The sequence below is a fragment of the Cupressus sempervirens genome, chromosome 1 (assembly GCF_028749045.1).
Source record: "Cupressus sempervirens isolate cs-2001-9-10 chromosome 1, ASM2874904v1, whole genome shotgun sequence".
NCBI classification, from domain to species: Eukaryota; Viridiplantae; Streptophyta; class Pinopsida; order Cupressales; family Cupressaceae; genus Cupressus; species Cupressus sempervirens.
This window is the reverse complement of record NC_143118.1, coordinates 763,347,997-763,368,733: the sequence shown is the minus strand read 5'-3', so window position 1 is coordinate 763,368,733 and position 20,737 is coordinate 763,347,997. Positions and strand designations below refer to the sequence as shown.

General features: G+C 37.4%; 1 protein-coding gene across 1 annotated transcript in view; it reads right to left on the bottom strand.

The window, feature by feature from the left end:
- B73 (molybdopterin biosynthesis CNX1 protein / molybdenum cofactor biosynthesis enzyme CNX1 (CNX1)) overlaps positions 1–20,737 on the bottom strand; it is a 255,040-nt gene that overhangs the window by 191,298 nt on the left and 43,005 nt on the right. The window contains exon 3 of the mRNA XM_089789691.1: positions 7,747–7,873. Coding sequence (XP_089645817.1) covers positions 7,747–7,873 — 127 coding nt within the window. The remainder of the gene's footprint in view (positions 1–7,746; positions 7,874–20,737) is intronic.

Genomic DNA, 20,737 nt, shown 5'->3' with positions numbered 1-20,737 from the left:
TTCGGAATCCGACAATAGAGTTTCTTCTCCAACCATCTGAGTGTGTAGATCGATGACATACTTTCGGCCTTTGCTTTCAAGTGATAAAGTATTTTTCTTCCAATCGTGTTTTGCCTTGGCTTGTATCAACCACCCCCGGCCCAGAATGGCATTATATCCTCTCCACCTTAGAGGAATCACAACGAAGTCCAACAGGAATGGTTGTGTTCCAATTGTCACTGGTTGCGCTGTGAGTATTCCCAATGGCTTGATTCCATGTTGATTAGCTGTTAACAACTGGAAGGTAGGTGGTCATAATGTCGGCTGTCCCAACTTTTTCCAAGTATCCTCTGGCAGCACATTGACACTAGATCCTCCGTCCATGATCGTGTCCGTTAGCACAGTCCCGAGAATGCCCATTTCAACAACCATCGGATAGCGTCCAGATGAAAGAGCTAACAGCATCAGGTCTCCTGCACTTGCGCCACTTTCCTTCTTTTTGTCCGTTGTACTTGCTCCACTTTCCTACTTCCATATTCTTCTGGTAGTTGAGCAGTGGGAACAATGTTTGTGAGTGTCGATCGGAGTTGAGGCATAGTGAGCAACAGATCACTTGTCCTGATGGGTATCTCGGCTTGCAATATTTGTCGTACAATGTTCTGTTCTGCGCAGTTCCGTAAGGAGGTACTCGGCATGTCCTTCAGGTGTGTCGTTTATGCCTGTGTTGCTTTTTGGATCTCTGCCCGTGCTTCCTCCAGTTTCTTCTTTTCTTCCACTGGGTCGGGGTACACTTTCGCTTGCTTCCGAGTGATTGCCAGAACTTCTTCCTCATCCATCCCAACAGTAATCAAGTTTACTCTGGACTTCGAGCACCTAGCATCTTCATGATCACCAGGTCCACACCATCTGCATAACAACTTCGGTGTGTTCGCCGTTGTACACTCTTGGCCGAAGTGACCCCACAGATTGCATGCGCGGCATTGAACAATCGGTCGACCATTCGCATCATACTGAATTCGACTCCTGCCTGTATTGTTGTTGCTGCTATTGTTGTTATTTTGACCGTGTCGGTTGTTTTTGTATCCGCCCAATGTGGCACCTTCTGTACTGGTGTTCCCGTTCCCTCCTGACGGGGATGCCTCCTATGTCAGGAACACTTGCTGCGGTGTTCTTGTTTTCAAGTTGAAAGGGCATTCCTTTACCGGGTGTCCCATAATTTGGCAAATCTCACAAAATTGATCTTTCGGGCATGATCCCTTCGTATGGCATTCTGTCTTGCACTCTGTGCACCATAGGTCGTTGCCCTTAGTCTCCTTGTTCATGTTTTTGAACTCCCTCATCATCCGAAGCATGTCCTTCTGAAGAGCACGGACTTTCTTGCTGCTGCCTTCATCGTCGCTGCTATCTTCTCCCGAAGGCTCGTCGTCATCTGAATCGAATGAGCTGGTCTTCTTCTTCTTTGTCTTTTGTTCACTTTCGAGGTTCAATGCCCGATTGTATGCTTCAGTATATGTCGATGGTGGCACGATCTTCATCTTTTTCCGCAGCTTCGGGTGAAGGCCTTCAATGAACCATCTTTTCTGGAGCCCATCTGCCGGCTTATTCTCCATTTTACTGATTAAGTACTTCAACCTTCTGGCGAAGACCCGTACTGTTTCATTCTTCTTTTGTTTGGTATTGAATATCTCCGCTACAATTTCATTATCGTCGCACAGAAGTTGAAATTCTGCAATGAACTCCTTAATGTTATCCCAACTGTTTAACTTTTGTGGATCAGTATCAGTAAACCAATCAATCGCAACACCCCGTAGGGTAGCGGGAAATTGTCAGATCCATTCGTTTGTATCTGTTATGCCATTTGCCCTCCAGATTGTTTCACATGTTTTACAATGTCAAATGGGATCAGCTGCTTCATCACCATCAAATTTAGGCAACTTTTCCTTCGGACCTGCCATTATCACTGTATGTTGGGGGTTTTGTTGTGTACCTGCGCTGTTTTGCACTCCCGCGCTATTTTGAGCACCCACGCTGTTCTGAGCTCCCGCGCTGTTCTGCACACCCGCACTGTTTCCAACACCAGCGCTGTTCTGCACACCCGCGCTGTTTCCAACACCCACGCTGTTCTGGACACCCACGCTATTCTGGGCACCTGCGTTGTTCTGAACACCCACGCTGTTTTCTACACCCATGTTTTCGACTTCCGTGCTGTTTTCAACACCCGCGCTGTTTTCGACTTCCGCGTTGTTTGGTGAAGAAGAGGTTTTGTCAACCGAAGTTGTCCGTTCCGAAAGTATATCTCGGACGAAGAGGTCACTCCATGCTCGTGCTCCTTCGGCACTCCGAGCCATGCGAGTCGATCTCCTTCCATCAAGATTCTCTTCTCGTGGCGTATGCTAGTTCAGAAACTCCTCCCTCGCTGCTTTCACCAAATCAAGCCATTGTTGAGTCTCCTTCAACAATCCTTTCGTGCTCTTGTTTCCGTCGGCAATCTTCTGAAATCTCCTTCGACACTCTGTCTACTGAGCCAGAATTAAATTTTCTTGCGCAACGCGTATGTCATCTTTTTCCTTCAGCTTATTCTTATCTTTGTTCAACTGATTCGGCATTTAATTCATATCCGCCTGCCTGCGTACCAGGTCCATCGAGCAACGGCGCCAAATGTTTACCGCATAGGTTAATTAAGAATTGCACACAAATAATGAACACGAACATGAACAGTAGAACTCTTCTTATTATTATTCGCATATGCCAGAACATTACATTATGCTTGAATGATATGATCTGATGATTACAATGCTTCCTGAAGGGGTTATAAATACTTTCCGAAGAACTTTCCCGAAAGAGTCCGTCGGCCACATACAACATGTCGCTACATAACAAAAACCTTTCCGAAGGGACCCATCGGCTGATACACAATTTCCTTTCCGAAGGGACCCGTCGGCTGATACGCAATTTCCTTCCCGAAGGGACCCGTTGGCTGATACACAATTTCCTTCCCGAAGGGACCCGTCGACTGATACACAATTTCTACCGATGACACCTTCAACTCTTGTTCTCACTTGATCTTAGGATAGCAATGTGTGGAATAAAGTCTCCAAATGCCTTTTTAACTTGAAATTCGATATTTCTTCACTAAATGTCATTCATACTATAATCTCCCTAAAAAGCTAATAAGACTAGTGAGCTGTAAATTTGCTTGCGGTTTCAATACTGATCATGAAATTATCTGCGACTTCAATCACAAGCTTCATAAACTGATCTCTAACTATATCTACCATTATAATCAAAATTATTTTGATTCACATGGTATCATTAGATTTTTGGCTAAAAACTCCCTCTTTGGTCTATAACCTAATTTGCTAATGAAGAAGAATCAACACTAGAAGTCGGTGCGATCTTCCTAGAAGTGTCAATTTGTTCCTTTCTCACCCAAACCTTATTCATTTCCTTTCTAACTTACATCAATCAGTTTGCCTTTACTGTCATTCATTGCACTATTCTTGTCTATCGAATAATTCATTCTCATTTTAACATTATTGAATATGCAATCCTTAGCTACATGTCCATAATTATTGCATTTGTAACAAACAGCATTTTGAATTGCATACCTCTGATCAGTCTGATTAGTTCTCAACCTGCAGTTTCTTGCAATATGACCAAAGTACAGTTACCTCCACTTGCATTAGATCTAGCATCAGTTCTCACTCTGGATCAGCATTCTTTAGATGTGTCCAGACTGCCAACATGTGAAACAATATCCAGAAAGGGTGTAGAAGTTGAATTGCTTCAGCATTCCTTTGCCCTATGACCAAGCTTGTTACATGTAAAACATGTGTCATTAAATTTTCCTCCATGTCCTTGCATCAAAGATGTTTCCTTGGGTTTCTCAGCCTAATCTACCATCTCTTCAGCAGTTTTAGAACATTCTCCTTGTTCATATCCCAAACCATGCTTTTCACTAGGTGCTTTTTGACCTGTAATTTGTTCATCAAGCTTTGCAGTGCTAGATTTTAAATTCTCTTGAATCTCTCTTCCATCAGCCAAATCTCTACTCAGCATCTCATTAACTCTTTCTCATTCTTGTTTATTATGCTTCAACTCTTCAAGAAAAATTTGCAATTGTCCAGCCTCACTGTTCAACTTGTGGCATTCTTCAGTTTAGCTTGTCATTTTGATTGCCATAGCTCACATCTCATTCTTTAGATCATCTCTTTCCTTCACAACCTTCATCTAATCCTTAGATTTTTGCCTGCAGTAGTAGGTGCAGCACCATTGTCCTTATGTTATAGTTGATCAACAAAATTTATCCTCTTGTCCCTAGATTGCCTTAATTGTTCTGTTAGATTCTCAATGAACTTCACTGCTTCTTTCAATGGTTCTTCCAAATCAACAATGCGACCATTAGCTTTGTCAAAATCATTAAGTGAATTCAGGAGCTGAATGTGAATACTACTATGAGCTTCCATCAAGATTGTCCTCAAGTTGCTAAAGTACTTCCAAGGGACAAAGCTCTGATACCAATTGTTAGGATTAGGAAGCACCGAGAGGGTGGGGGTCTAATCGATGCAACAGTAGTCTTAACCTTCTTCAATTCAAACGACAACTTAATACTAAGAAAATGCAATTAAACCAAACAAGATACACAACTAAGCGTCATAACACCATCACTTGTTGTTGAGTAAAACAGGTTAAGGAAAAAACCCTGCTGGGACCAGTGGGGATGATACCCAAAAATAATTCAGTATTGTAGTAATAAGTGCCATGTTAAAGGAATAAGTACAAAAGGGGAATGCACTTACATTCAAGCCTATGACCTAGAGCACATTGCTCAATTACACAATCTAAAATATATCAAGGCATTCAGAACGTAATATGCGTATTAAGCATACCCTCTGATCACCACATTCACATCATTATCTTCTTCTATATATGTCTTCTCTATATTTTTGCTTCACAGCCCAAAATGGATCTTAAATATAAGATCACTACCCAAAAACTCTAACTCTGTCGGCCAAAACAAAGTGATAAAACGTGTAGACGTCTCCGCGCCAAAACAGGATCAAAGCTCAAATTCAAATGTTGGTAACACACACAAGTATCCTCCGATCTCGGCTCTATAAAAGCAATCACCAACTCAATAATCAAATTTGATTTACCAACTGTAAGGGCAATAGTTATACCGAACTGTCATGTTCTTCCCAAAACATTGTCAAACCAATATTCAATAGTGAATATCTCATGCATATAATGCCTTCAGGATCTGCAATGATCGGATTAGGCATAATAGTATGTCTGCATTCATACCCTGCAATTGTATCCTCTGACTCTCCAAAACTTGTCTGAACCAAACTGATCAATCTGAGTGACCTGATACTCTGTCTCCAGTACTTAGATAACTATAAGCATCAAATCCTTCGGTAAACTATGTTAACTGCAAAATGATGAAGAGTAAATAATAGTAGTTGCCATCAATGACAACATACCATGCATATCCTGTGACTCTTGCCTGTTAAAGTGTAGCTTCAGTAGAAGCGAAGTACACCTTGTACCTGATATATGAGTTGTGATTCTTCCATCCACATATATATATATATATATATATATATATATATATATATATATATATATATATATATATATATATATATATATATATATAATATTACTGTTATATATATTGTGTTGAAATTGATCATATGTATAATTTATCTCATCTCAGAAATATATATATACATATATCTACATATATATGTATATATACATATATAATTACTGTTATTTATATTGTGTTGAAATTGAGCATATTTATAATTTATCTTATCTCAGATATATATATATAGTATATTCTAAACATCATTATGAGTATCGGACTTGTTATTAAGTCCTCCAATATATTGTAACTTGTATCAGGCAGTTTGAACCATCGGCGGTTTACTTTAAGACTGCTCCAATGTCCACGTAGGGACATTAACCTACGTGGCCATTGGCCACGTAAAGTCATGTTCCTACGGGGACATGTCTCTTTACTACATATATATAATATATGAAATCACTGCTGGAGGAATCCATCAATAACAGAGGAAATGAGATCCTTCTCTGCAGCGATACAAACATAGTACCAAGCTATATTTACAATTTCATCAGATTGTATATTCAGTTAGCAGTTTTAATATACAATCTGAAATATACTCAGAATTCATAACTGATTAGAATCAATATTATTTGAAGATTAAGAACTACTGATCTCTATCAGAGATCCATAAACCTTACATTGCCAACAAATCGATACCTTTGAAAATGAAACCATAGTCTCTCAAAATCATTGAACTATTGTGGCAGTCAATACTGATCATAATAATTAAGCATTGATCTTTCGAAAAATGGTCCACAATATCATTAAATGGTCTCAATGAACTTGGAAGTTTACCAGATTTATTTTCAGCTGGAATTGTAGCTAACACTCAATAGTGACACAAGATGAGATATTTCAATGGATGCCAAAGGTTGAAAACCCAAACTGACCTCTAAAGGGTTGTTGTGAAGTTACAAAAAAAAATGAACGGCTACCCAGTTAGCAGTTTTAATATACAATCTGAAATATACTCAGTTAGCAGTTTTAATATACAATCTGAAATATACTCAGAATTCATAACTGATTAGAATCAATATTATTTGAAGATTAAGAACTACTGATCTCTATCAGAGATCCATAAACCTTACATTGCCAACAAATCGATACCTTTGAAAATGAAACCATAGTCTCTCAAAATCATTGAACTATTGTGGCAGTCAATACTGATCATAATAATTAAGCATTGATCTTTCGAAAAATGGTCCACAATATCATTAAATGGTCTCAATGAACTTGGAAGTTTACCAGATTTATTTTCAGCTGGAATTGTAGCTAACACTCAATAGTGACACAAGATGAGATATTTCAATGGATGCCAAAGGTTGAAAACCCAAACTGACCTCTAAAGGGTTGTTGTGAAGTTACAAAAAAAAATGAACGGCTACCCAGTAGTTCAAGGACCAATAAACTCTATGAAGTCGTGGATACAAGTGGACATTCAAAGGAAGAAAGAATAAAATATTTTTAAAAAACCATCTCATAGCACTAAATTGATAGACCTCTGCATCAAGCTGGGTGCTACATTAACCCAAGTTATTTTTAAGATAAGTCCCTCCTTCCTAATATGCAGATCATGGAAAGGTTTATTCAAATGCCTAGGGAATATGTTTCCTGAACTAGAGAGTAACAGCATCATCCAAATGCTGCCTACACATAAAACAGAAAAGGACTTCTTTGGATACGACCTCGGTAAAATTAGATCCCAAAAAGCCATTGTTATTAAAATTTTGAGCCTCCCGAGAGAAATATGACCTCAGTAATTAGATCACAAAAAGCCATTGTTATTAAAATTTTGGGTCTCGTGAGAGAAATTTATATAAGTAAAATCAGACAATCATATAAGAAAACAAAGTGTCTTATCACTAGGATTCTCAGATTCTTATGAATTGTAATCTACGATCAATCCGAAGAATCGGTACTGCATAAAAATTAGACAACAAAACTGGATGCAAACACAGAAGAGAGGACAAAGAAAAGGAACCAAAATAGATGAATAACATACAAATATTAAAAACAAAATGATAGGCACACAATGAAGATGGAAGAAATCAAATCAGTTCTCTCAAATAAATGAAAACCAAAGCGGTAAAGACAAAAGGCACTATAAGAATTAAGTTAAATGAAAAAAGACCAACCTCCAGTTGTTATGTAGGCTACTGTACCAGGACTGACAACCACACCTTCTGCATCATTTCCTGCTCTTGACTCAGCTACAACTGGATAATCACCAGGTCCATCTGCTGCAACAACAGCAAAACCATCCTGCAACATGCAAACTGCAAAGATTGAGCACGGTGAAAAAAGGCAGCACATTCTTGCTATGTGAACTGCATATGTTCATGCTTTTCTTTCTAATTCTAATTTTTACATATGAATTTCATAAAAAACTGAAAAGAGAAATTACAAACTGCAATATAAGTTTAAAGGTTTTAACTTTCCACAAGCATTGGTCTTCCAAACACAAGGGGAAAAATATTAAGAGATGTATTATTTTCAGCTTTTGTGGCAAACCCCTTCTAGATATAAGAAAATCCATTACAAATTAGCTCTTATTGTTTCGCTACTGTTCAGTTGCAATTATTCAATAACCTACAATACATATCAAAATACATGAGATTATGTATGTATAAAAGATATCAGGATAATGTCGACAAGTGAACTATTATTAAATTCAAACTTGAACAAAAATATATCCACATACAGACATTATATCTCATATATCATCTTTCAAATTACAACTTTAGTTGAAGAAAAGTAATGCAAATTTGATTAGTAAAAGTGGGAACAATTTAACTATGCAATTTCATATCGTATATACAAAGTTTGTTGTTCCATCTCTGGAATATATTGTGAATTCAGCTATAATAAACAAAACAGATATCAATTTAGCAGCTCAACATTTATCTATAAATTAAACAGAAATTATATATTTATACATTGTTTATTGTAATGAATTTAGTATTTCGTAATTAACTTAAGCACAATCCCTAGACAAGGCCTGAATCTCCAAGTCCATCCATTATGGACTGCCTACCGTATCCCATCCTAGGAATCAAGGCCATGTAATTCTACATAGAGACCCTTTGCACCATGGATATAGCATGTTACTAATAAAGCTTATAACAATTTGATTCAATTTCCATCTAGATCTCAAATTGTACATATGTAACTCTTTCCAGATTAACAACCACCCAGCCAATGTCTGATTCAGCTACACCAAACAAAGCATAAATAGTGTCAACATGCATCGGGAAAAAGGAAAAACTGTCATGGGAACATTACGCACATAACCTTCAGACTCTCAATAGTCCAAATTGTTAAAATAATCTATTGTTACTTTCAAAATAATTTACCCTTGAAAACAAATGGAAATTTCATTTTGTCAGCCAGAATGGAGGTACATCAAAGTTTTCATTGATTCTTAAATATGCCTACATACCACAGTTCCCACACTAGGTTTTTAGTTGTTCCCACAAAGGGATGCCCCAAGGAAGGTAGGCCAGGGATAGACTGTTCCTCCCTATTTCCAAAAATTTCAAAAAAAAAAAGTGGAGGCTTCCTAGGACACCCCATGTAGAAGGTGAACATCCGTTGAGAACATCTTCCATTTGCGAATTATAAGGGCACCATGGTGGCCATCCTAATTTCCCCTGCACCCAGAAGCATCAAAAATATTTTCTACAAATCTATTTGTATTTTCCCTGACTATTCTCATTTCATACTGTCATTTTTCCATTTCATGATTTTTGTTCAAGTCACAAACAACAGGGCCATCAATTGCTGTAAGCATGTTTCTTGCATTGTTTCAGCTTTTTGCAAGTTCAGATTTCACTACTATGAGCAAATTGTTCCCTACAACATTGTTAAAAGCAGGTTTTTTCCTATTTCAGGGATGGAGATGGCAGAGAACAGGGGGAACAATTTTTGGAGGCCATTTTATGGTGCAGCAAGGGATGGAGAAGGGAACAGCTATTTATAATATAGAAAATAAAATCTTAAAATATAGAAAATTCCAAATATTCATGTGACAAAATTGGTAAGGCATACATGATATACATTATAGATCCTTAGTATAACATTTAAGTTGTATAGAGAGTTGAATGAGAGTATTACATATTAATTAAATTTAGTTTCTTTCATAATTCATTATCAATGTGCATAGTATATATATTTGAATTTAAAAAATCAACAAATGACCCAAAGGCTCCAAATTTTAACTGCCACAAAAGCCAAAAAAATTATGTTGCTGACGCAAACTTGCAAAGAACATGTGCATCCAATGGCCTACCTCCCTTATCTTTGAATTGTAGAGGTTGACAAAACATAGAACAAGTTATTTTGTATTGAGATCCCAAAGAAGGTTGTCTCAATAAAACTATTTTTTTTTTTTAGTCTTCTTGCTAGCTGTCATGTCTCAGACATGAGGGATTCCTAAATAAATATCATTCCACATAAAATCATATTTTTGAAGATTTCATAATTTCCTTTAGAAAGCAGACTAGGGAACAGTGACTTGAAAGATTATCAAGCTTAGCAATGTAAGTGGATAATTAAAGCAATATAATGATTAGTCAATCAATGATGATTATTTAAGCATAGAGATAGTTAAAACGGTGCTTATGTTTTGTGAATGATGCAGGAGCATCTTGGGTTCAGAGCAATCTTGCATCAACCAAAAATATGTTGTGTTCAGTTTTGTCAGTTTTCCAGTCTATTGATCATTTCGGTGATCATTATTTTGTTCAAGTCAGAACTTGCAATGTTCAAAGTATGATATAGACCTAGTTTAGTTCTTATTCCTAGAATCCAAACTTGTTTGGACCTTTGATTGCTCGAGTTGCAATTCATTCTATCTTAGGTAGCATGTTCTTGTCAGTTTTTATAACTATTGGTGAATTTCAAACTTGCAATGGAAATCTATAATCGTGGATCTTAGGAAGCGCACTCAGCTTTCAAACATGCTATGTCACTTGTTCCTTATGATTTGGGACTAGACCTATTTCTTATAATACATTTCCTGATGTTGGGGAATGTTTTGGATCTTGAGGATGACTTGCGTGTTGTGATGCCTATATATTGTAATGTAATGTATCTTTTGAGATATTAGCTCTAAGTATCAAATTATCACTCATGAGAAATGAATCTAAGGTCTCTGGCCGAAGATTGTAAACAAGCAGGCATGTATAAGCCTGGCATGTAAGAAGGCCAATTGTCGAACCTTTGTACATTTGATTTTCTATGAATGAATGCTAATTTTGCTTGGTTCTCTCCAAATACTTGTTTCTATTGTGTCTACTCTTGTTGCACGATTGGACTAAACTCTTTGAGGTCTCTCCAACCAAAAAATTGCGTGAAGTGGTGTAAGGGTCGAGATTGTGTTCCTTGTGAACTTGTTCAGCCAAAGTTGTGAAGCCCTAATTGAGTTTGGTTGAAGGGTGGCAGAGGTGAGATCTGACCTACAATTGCAGAGGGTTGCAAGGAGGAAGAAGAGATGCAGATCCAACAATAATGGATATATTAAGGAAATTTTCAGCTAGACTTGAAGTAGCAGAAATTGTCCAAAGAAGAGGAAGACCTATTGAAGATGTGAGTAATAAAGAAATTAAGGAAGTTGTTGCAGGAGATACTGAACCTAACCTAGAAAAGAGGGATGAAAGATTTCTAAAAGCTCTCACTAGAGTTAATGCAATACCAAATTTCAATTTAACATACTGTGTTGGTAAGCTAGCTTTGGATGAATTGCTTGATTGGATTACTGAAATGGAAAAGTATTTAGCATACGAAAGCACAACTGTGTAAGATCCCCTTTTCTAGCCATTAACCTTTGATGCATCATTAGTCGTTTCCATCATGGTCTCACGGGCTAACCATGTCTTTTTTCGGGGGTGAGTATGAGTTTCAACATAGGCGTCTTCACCTTCTAGCAGATTGGAGACAAGATAGCAATGGTTCCTAATACTTAATCTTTGTAGTGAGTCACTTGGGATCCGTATTCCAGCTTTGTAGTATTGAACCTTGAGCATCTTGTCTAGAGCTTTTTGGCAAGCTATTATACATGGGTTTTTGAGTTCAATGGAATATCTATCTTAATGTCTGAAGATTAAATTGCTTTAATAAGGTGACTTCAAAATTAAAAAGGGGAATTAATAAGTCACTTTATCTTACAAAGTTATATTATTCTCTTAAGTGAAAAAAAAGAACGTTAAACGGGAACATAGAATAAAAAATGAAAAGACAAGCAAGGGAATATGAAGAGCCATCCTGATGTACTCAAAAGGGGAAGAGGGAGCTCATTTTTAGCATTCTTGATTAGTGATTTTGGATTTCTTTTCTCTCATTGAGAGCTTTAGGGAAGCTAGAGCTTTCAGCAAGCACAAGCACACAAACCCTCAAGCTTGGAAAGTGTACGAAAATCCATTGTGGGTTGGAGACATCGTGCAGGTGTTTCACGACGTATTCCAAGTTCATCTTCCTGTAGTTATTGTATCTACGACTAGATTGTATTCCTATTTTGCTGAAGATAATAGTGTAATGTTCATTGTGGAAGACTATATTCTCTGTCATCAATTTGTATTTACTTTTGGTTAATTGAAAAAGAATTGCATGCAAATCTGTTGTTTCAATTTTGGTGTTTCATTTTGAGATAAATTGGGGAAAATATCCAATCCAAGATATTACAGTGGTATCAGAGCATCGAACTTGCCATCCTATTGGGTATAATCAGAGGTTTCATCGGAAACATTTTTACAAAAAGGTTTTATTAGTGGTAGTTTTCCTGCCAGCCTAAAGGGTTAAATATATCATTTTTAGAATTAATTTCAGAGACAACTATTGCAGGCATATGTAGACAAAATACTCTGAATATTTACAATTCTTTGATAACTAAAATATGGGTTTGAGCCTTGCATGAGGTGATATTCGATACATAATCAATGGTAAAATAAATTTCTAAAGAAGTCAATTCATTCATAAAAGAATCACACTGAAAATATTTGAGAGCCTTCGTGGATATATCTAGGATAATAATTCTTGCTTACATTTTTAGAGCAAGAATTATTTGATATTCAAAACCATTGAGAACTATAAGTTTCCTGTAAATATTGATTTCGGGCTTCTACGATAAGGGTGCAGAAATACGTTGGTTTATTATTCCATATCTATCACATTAGAGAGTTGTCGCAAACAATATGTTTGCCGAAGAGATGGTAAGTATGGGCCAAATCTGTATTGGTTTTAGTCCCAAGTTTGGATTATAATTTTATTTTTAATGCGTGAGACATTAATTTCTAGTAAAGGTGAGTACTTTGGCATTACTTATAAAATGCAACTTTTTTATCATTCTCTTCAAGTTGTTTTTAATGCCATTTTTTATTGCCATTGCATTTTGCATTTGATTTAGTCAATACAGTTGCAATTTTTGTGCATTATAATTCTCCAACTTCCCACACTTGGCAAGCAATGAATCTTGACTCTAAAATGCATTCATTTGAATCAAGATTTGAAATCTGCATAAGTCTCTTTACTTCAATCATTTCTAAATTCGAAAATCTTCTTGTATTTATTTCAGATTTTGTGTTGCGATTTGCAGAGACTTCATCCTTTGTTTTTTGTGGAAAAGAGGCAAAATTTCTTGCAAATTTCACAGGGCAAAGTTGTAGATATATGTTCTTTTGTTTTTGTTTGCAAATCTATTCATTTTATTTTCAGATTTGCATTTGTTTCATGTATGATACGTGTTCCTCCTAGTTTTCGTCTTATTTCTCCAAGCACATGCAAGAGTGTCTCTTTTTACTTCCAAGCGCAACAGGGATTAAAAACCTTGTTGTTGAACAAAACTATCAAAGAAAGAAAGCTCATTCTGTACATGTTTTTGCCTTCGAAAAGCCCACTTTCACACTTGCATGCACTTCCTCCGTGTTTTTTATATTGCTGTCACATGATTTAAAACACATGATGGTGGTTGCTTACTTGTTTGTTCATGATAAAAACATAAACAATTCATTATAAATATATGTTATGCTGCTCGTTATCCATGCATTTTCCACACATAAAGCTTGTTTTATGTACATGCTATTGCACCCAAAATCTCGTTTTGGGGTTTTATCCACCATTTAAGAAGTATTTTGAGCTCAAATGGATATGACCATTTTCTGTCCCAAAAGTTTCCAGTCGTACTCCATATGCAATGCTCCAAGGAAAACTCCATTTTTAAGTTTTTCCCCCCTCTAAAGAATTGGTTTTATGCATGCAAAGAAGAAAGAATGATTATAAGCATAGAATGTTTCCAAGAAAAAAATGGTCAACAAACACCTAACGGAACAATTAAGGATGCATATTCATATTCCGGTTTGAGAAGCTTCCACCAAACCTGAGCACATAATTCATAAGGCATTCATTTAGCAACATGAAGACCAAAAAGGATTATGTAATAGAAATTGTGTCTCGTCAAGCACTTAGAATATTTTCATTGTGTATTTTTAATTTGTAGTTGACATATTACGTGTAAAGAAAAACAAGAAGTAATTGCATGTGATATCATCATGAGCAAAGTGTTAACACATAATCAAAATGCAAGTGCATTAGGCATGCAATTTTGAGTAAGTCAATATTAGTTAGAAGTTTGTTAGAGAATAACTCAAGGTGGTTAAGGGTTTTTGCCTTCTTTCTCCATCTTTCCCTCCACTCTTTTCCTATATAGAGGACGGAGCTCATTGTAAATAATCATCTTTTGGCAAGGCAAGAATATTTTGTCAATTTTTATGTGCACTCTAAGACTTCGTGCTTGGATGTAAATCAAATTGGTTTCAATAAAAGAGGAAAATTATTTTGAGACTTTGTACTAATTCAAATTGTTATGTGATGACATTTTCTTGAGTTGATTGTGAGTTTTAATGCTTTGATTCAAGAGGGATTTAAATTCAATTGTGTAGACTTTGAGTTGCCTATTGCATCTAGAGCCAATTTGAACTTTTGAAGATTTTGAGCTGCAAAAGGACAAATTGTGATAGATAGTAGCAGCAATTATTTAGAGCTGAAGACTTTAGGCTTAAGTTGTAGGTATTTTTATTAAAAGTATCCAATATGAATATCCTCATTTTTAGTAGGTTCCTACAGCTAGCTTGGTCAGTACATCATCGCGACCCTCGGAAGTTGACAATGGGATTTAAGGGTCTCATTTGTGGAGTTATTAGGCTTTCCAATGGCCTATCGTGAGTTTTGGCTCTGTTTTGAGAGACATACTAGTTATGGTAAGTCAAGAGATGGTTTCGATAAGCTCGAATGAGTTAGACGACTTAAGTGATGCCCTAGAGTTTTATTTCTAAGTATCGGTTTGGGCTCCACAAATCTTGGAGGGAGCATCTATTTTTATTAAGTCAACCCGTGAGATACATTCACCATCTTTCTTCATCAAGATCACCTTTCTGTTGTCAGATCTCAATTCTAATTGCTTCTTCAATCATTTTTGCAAGACGGGTGATTTCTTATTATTATTCAACTAATTGTGTTGAGGTTGTTATTTTTGTTGGTATTGTACATTGGCCACCTTAGTGTCATAACTCATTGGAACCAAGTTAAAAAGTTTTAAATTTTGGGCACAAGAAACAATGGCCTTGTGTGTCAAAATATCATGATATGGTTGATAAGGTCATTTTTGGAAGCCAAAGGAAATTAAGAAATTATATTATGTGCCTAAGTATAAAGCAAAAAGGCTTTTAAGTGAAAGGTGTGTAGTTGAAGCTGAGTTGCATAATTGAGATTATAAATATGGCTCCCATTATTGAGAATTGGACATCCAATTGTCTATTGTTTTTGTTGTCTTGTGAGGGTTTTCTGATTTGTGATTTCAATTCCCTTGTTAAGGTATAAGGGTTTTGATTCTAAGTCAAGATCTAATCTACAACTGAAGTATTGTGGATTATATTCTAAGATTTATTGTTGTCTTCCATTATTGTTTCTTTTGTAGCTAGGAAGACTACTGAGTGTTGAAGTTATTCAAAGTCTACATTTATTATTTGGGGAGTTGTGAGAATTTATGGTAGATTTATTTGTCACAAGAGGGTTCGATATGTTTGAAATACTATTATTGCATTAAATACCCTTGTGCTACTAATTGGGAGTTTTTTTAGTGATTGAGTGAGTTGTCATCCTTCATACTGGGCAGTGTTTGGCTTTTTCGTTGGTTGTATTTCATTGTGGGGGATGTGTGGTAATTTGCAAGCTTGCATCAAACCTTTTTGAGGCCACGTTGTACATTTGGAAGCCTCCATAGTATCATCAAGGAGTTGCGTCCAAGTTGGCAAACAATAGACACGTTATTTTGCCCATCACGTTATTGTGCCCATCATGAGTGTTGTAGGGAATGGTTTGAGGTTGTTGCGATTTCATGTGAGGTTTGGGAAATATAGCTGAGGTGTTTCTAGCAATTTATGAACCTCATGGACTGCATATTCACCAAGTTCTAATTGTAATTAAGATCAATTCATGCCATTCATTTCAGTTGTTATTTGTGCAAACAATTAAAATTGCATTTAGCAGTAAGTCATTTTCTAAGCATTGCATTGTATTTATTTTATATATTTGTTCAAAAAATACAAAAAAGCACAAAACACAAACAAAACCATCATTGCATCAACAATTGTAAAGCAAAGGTAGACTAAGGGTCTTTAAACAGTAAGAGAATTTGTGCCCTACTAGCTAATCTGCTCAAATCCTCATTCAAGACAAGCACATAAAACTTTGGGTTCCTATTTTGTTTCACAAAACACAAAAAGTTGCTGCCTCTGGAACTGCTCTTATGTCAATTCCAAGGTCACTGGTATTATCGTAGCAATAAAGCACTTTTGCTAAGTTAGAAAGTTGTAGTTGTATGCAAATCATTCTTGAAAAAAGAGGAATTGATTAAGAGAATGCCCTTTTTGGAATTTTAGTTAAGTTCCTATTTAAGCCACCTACAGTAAGAAGGGAGCATCCCGAGTTGTTGAGACGAGAGACAAATCTCATTAGACATTGCCTAAAGTCACAATTTTGTAAGTTTTGGTAATAGTGACTTACAAAAATTTATACAACATACTCAACCCTCCTCAGCAAAGAGTGGATCCAACTCGCCCCTATAGGCTCCAGAAAGCCCCCAATCTTCCAATATTGCAGGGGTCTTTGTAGAAGACCATCCCTAAGACTCAAAACATCATGCAAACTCCTTGGTGCAACCTCCTATAGAAAACACCAACAATCATTGTACATCCTGATCCACCACTTCATGGGCCCGTAATTGACTAGAGACCACAATCCTTTGTACGCCTGCCTCCATATCCGCCAAGTATTAGTTGAGGTTACTAGACTCACAATGAGTCTTAAATACCTCGTGCTAGATGGTTGCATGAATCCTACCCTCAGACTCCTCCCCTCATATAGCTATGTCATCCTAGAGATCTATCACCAACTCCCTCAAGTATGGACTCCCCTCCTTCAAATGTACAATCTTGTGAGGCACCGGTACATGTCATCATGGTAAAAAGGATGCAAGTCCAACAAGTGCCAAGGGTGTGAGTTGGAAACAGGTGAGTCAAGCGTCCATGGTCTTTGTCGAGGCTGGAACCTCCAACTCAGTAGGAGTGGTCCCCAACCTCTCAACTTTGCCATCTCTCAACAGCTCCTTTCATGTCAGTTACTCTGTAGTCTCAACCACATTTATGACCACCTTTGTCTTAGCCACACCTGTCTCCACCACCTTTGGCTCAACAATTGTTGGCTCTGCAACCTTTGGCGAAATGATCTCAACTATGGTCGGTTGCTCCACGACCATAGTGCTCATACTCGGGAGTGTTAAAATGATAGGGTCCCTCAACTCCCCAAATCTTGAGATGGGTAAGGCTCCCACCATCACCCCCAATGAGATAGATGGAACCAACAGGTTGGCCCCAGATAGAAGAGTTGGAGCAGAAACAATTGTCTGTGCACATTCTCCTGAAAGTTTAGGGGTACTTAATACAACTCTTGGAAGGCCCTCAACTCCAACCTCTAAGTCCAATGCCTCTCCCTTGACCAAGTGATTCACTCCTTGGCTCACCATTTGAAAACTTCTTTTGCTAGCCCTCAACGTATCCCTAACTCCTCCTAGCCACTAACGTCACCATCCTCACCATCTATCTCAAATTTTGTTTTTGACACCACTATGTGTTGCTTGCATTTCTTACTCAATTGAACATCAACACCAGCTCCCAAGATATCTAAATGCATCCAATAGAAAATGGTTGGTTGGGATGGGTGCACATAGCCTTGCAATACCAACTTCTGTAGGTGGGGAGACACTTGTGTTCATACAGCCTCCAGAAAGAACCCAATAACGTGATGAGGCATGTAGAAAGTCCTATGTTGTAGGGTCATAAACTCCTCCATCCTGTATGCTAATACATATGCGCAATTGTATTTTGCGCCACGCCTCAACCCATTCATCAAAGCTATCTATGCCACTGCAATAGCAAACGTGCAGCTAACTCCTGCAAGTCAGGGCCTCAGCACATCCAATAAACACCTCCACTCACCCTGTGCAAGAAATGACTTTTTCAGACACTACCCTCCACTTGCATGTGTTAAAGTGTCCATTGTGTCTATGTCAAATCTGTTGGAATTATGATATATTTGTCATTAGTGCAAACACTTATTCAATTCTGAATGCTTATCTAGCTCATCACTTAGTCTACAGTGTATATCGAGCATTCAGTGGTTACCCTGTAAGTTCAACAGGTAAACAGTTCTCACCGAGCATTCCAGAGGATACCAAGTGAATGAGAAGTTCAGCAGTGTTTACCGAGTGAAAAAGGTAAACGAAGGACCCAGTGTTTACCGAGTGAAAAAGGTAAACGAAGGACTCAGTGTTTATCGAGTGAAGAAGGTAAACGAAGGACTCAGTGTTTACCGAGTAAAGCAAGGTAAACGAAGAAGTTAGTTTCTACCGAGTGACACTATATCTACCGAGTCACTAATGGTTACCGAGTTTCAAGCAATGTTGTGTGGCTAGTATGAACCGAGCTTCTACTCCATCGAGTGCATGATGATGCCGAGTAACGTAGTGGATGCCGTGTATCAGAAGGTCACCAAGTCAACTTGAGGAACCCGAGTTTTCTACTATCTGGCTGACTGTAATATTTTGTTCACTTAGTTTTGGCCGACCTTGCAATTGTAAATATTGGAATGGTATATATGTAATGTATGATATCATTTGCAGCAGGAGGGAAATATATGAATAAAAGAGAGTAATGTTCGCATATGAAGAAGGTATTGCTATATTTTGAGAATAGTGAAAGCGAATCAGCAGCAGAGTCAAAGGAATACAGCAAGGTCAACATAGGAGCAGAAAAGTTATATCTATCACATCAGGTGATCAATGCAAAAAGGGCTCTTATCAGCAAACAGTTGTAAGCAGATCCACTGCTTCATCCTAACAGGTGAATCAGTTTATAAATCCTTTAACAAGGTAGACTTAACAATCTTTTTGTAAATCTCCTAACAAAATGCATACTTTACTCTATGTTTGTAAATCCTCTAACAAGGTGGATCTAGCAGTCCTAATTGCTCCTAACAGGGCAGATCACCAGAAGTGATCATTGTAAGCCTTAACAGGGCAACTTTATGCTGCAGTATTGAAGTTTTGTGGGCATCATCCCCACCCTAGTTTTACTTTCTAATTGGAAGGTTTCTGGGTCACCAAATCATTGTGTTCATGTGTTATGAATGTTTATCGTTCCATGCATACAGTAAATTAAATAAATAAATGGTTAATGCTTTCAGTGCTGAATTGATTTAAAGTTTTAAAGTTACTGGTTCACCCCTCCCCTCTCAGTAACTTAGCTAGTCTTGATTATTTCCAACAAAATCATCTCAACACATCATCCGCAAGAGAGTGTCTTCCTATCCAATTGTCATCTTTGTCCCCTTATCAATATTTTTGCCCTTTGGCCTAGGAATGCCAAATATGCTAGTGAATGCATGGGCTGCAAAAGAGACTATAATTTGGCATCGCTAATATAGGAACATTGATTGTCGTCTATGTCTATCATCTGACCCAACCGTTGCTCTTAGTGGTACGTCAAAATCTCTTATACAAATGACTGGCATCTGAATGGCCCACTGTACTTGTGCACACCTAAGGGATTCTTTCACAAGGTAGTCGCGTGGGTTCTCCCACCACCACTTTCTACACTCAATGTCATTTAAATCCTCGAAGGTGATTGTGTCTATCATCACATTATCCCTTTGCATCTAATTCTAAATCCTTGGCCAAGTTTTATTTCCCTTGGCATTCTTCCCGAAACGTACGAAGGCAATGTCTTCATTCCTCTATCCATTTTTCCAGAAGGTGGTGTAACTGTGCTAGGTAATTGCCATAACTGATTTCTCTTGTTGCCTTTTTTATGGGTCCATCAATTCTCTTTTTTCACCTTATGAATTAAATTAAATATAATATCAAATGTATCGATAAGGGCAAGAACAGCTTCTACCTCACAGAATGATCTCTCTATCTATGTGTGTAGCATCCTCTTCCTCTTTGCATAAGGCACAATTGTTTGTCTTCAATTTCAATCTAGAATAATTTTACTACAATAGTTATGCAAGCTACAAATGTTATGTTCGTATGTGTTTGAGCAAACAATGTTTGTATGTTCATCCCCTCTAATTCTCCCTTAGAACTAGTCTTTTTGCTTTCCCCGCCAGACTGTATCTGCGCAATTCTTGTTTCAACTGTACAGTAATCTTATAGATTTGTGTAGCGTCTTTATTGTTGTATGATATCTTTGTGTTGTTACCCCACTTCTCCCCTGCCCCCCCTACAGAAATTTGGCACACTGTTAGTGATATGATGTCCGCACTGTGTTCCGGACTGTACAGTGATGCCTCTTTGTGTAGTGTCCTTGTCTCTGTGCATTGTCGTAATTTCTCCCACGGTTGGCTTCCAATCTATTCGTCGAATCTTCTTGCCTTCATGCAAGTTTATATTGGAAAGTCTTCACCTATGTTTCACTTGTTGTCATAGGGTATTCTTTTTCTACCTCTATGCCTTTCTTTTTATTTTTTGAGATCTATTAATTACATGTTAGCAACTCATTGTACGGTCTTCTATATTCCTCC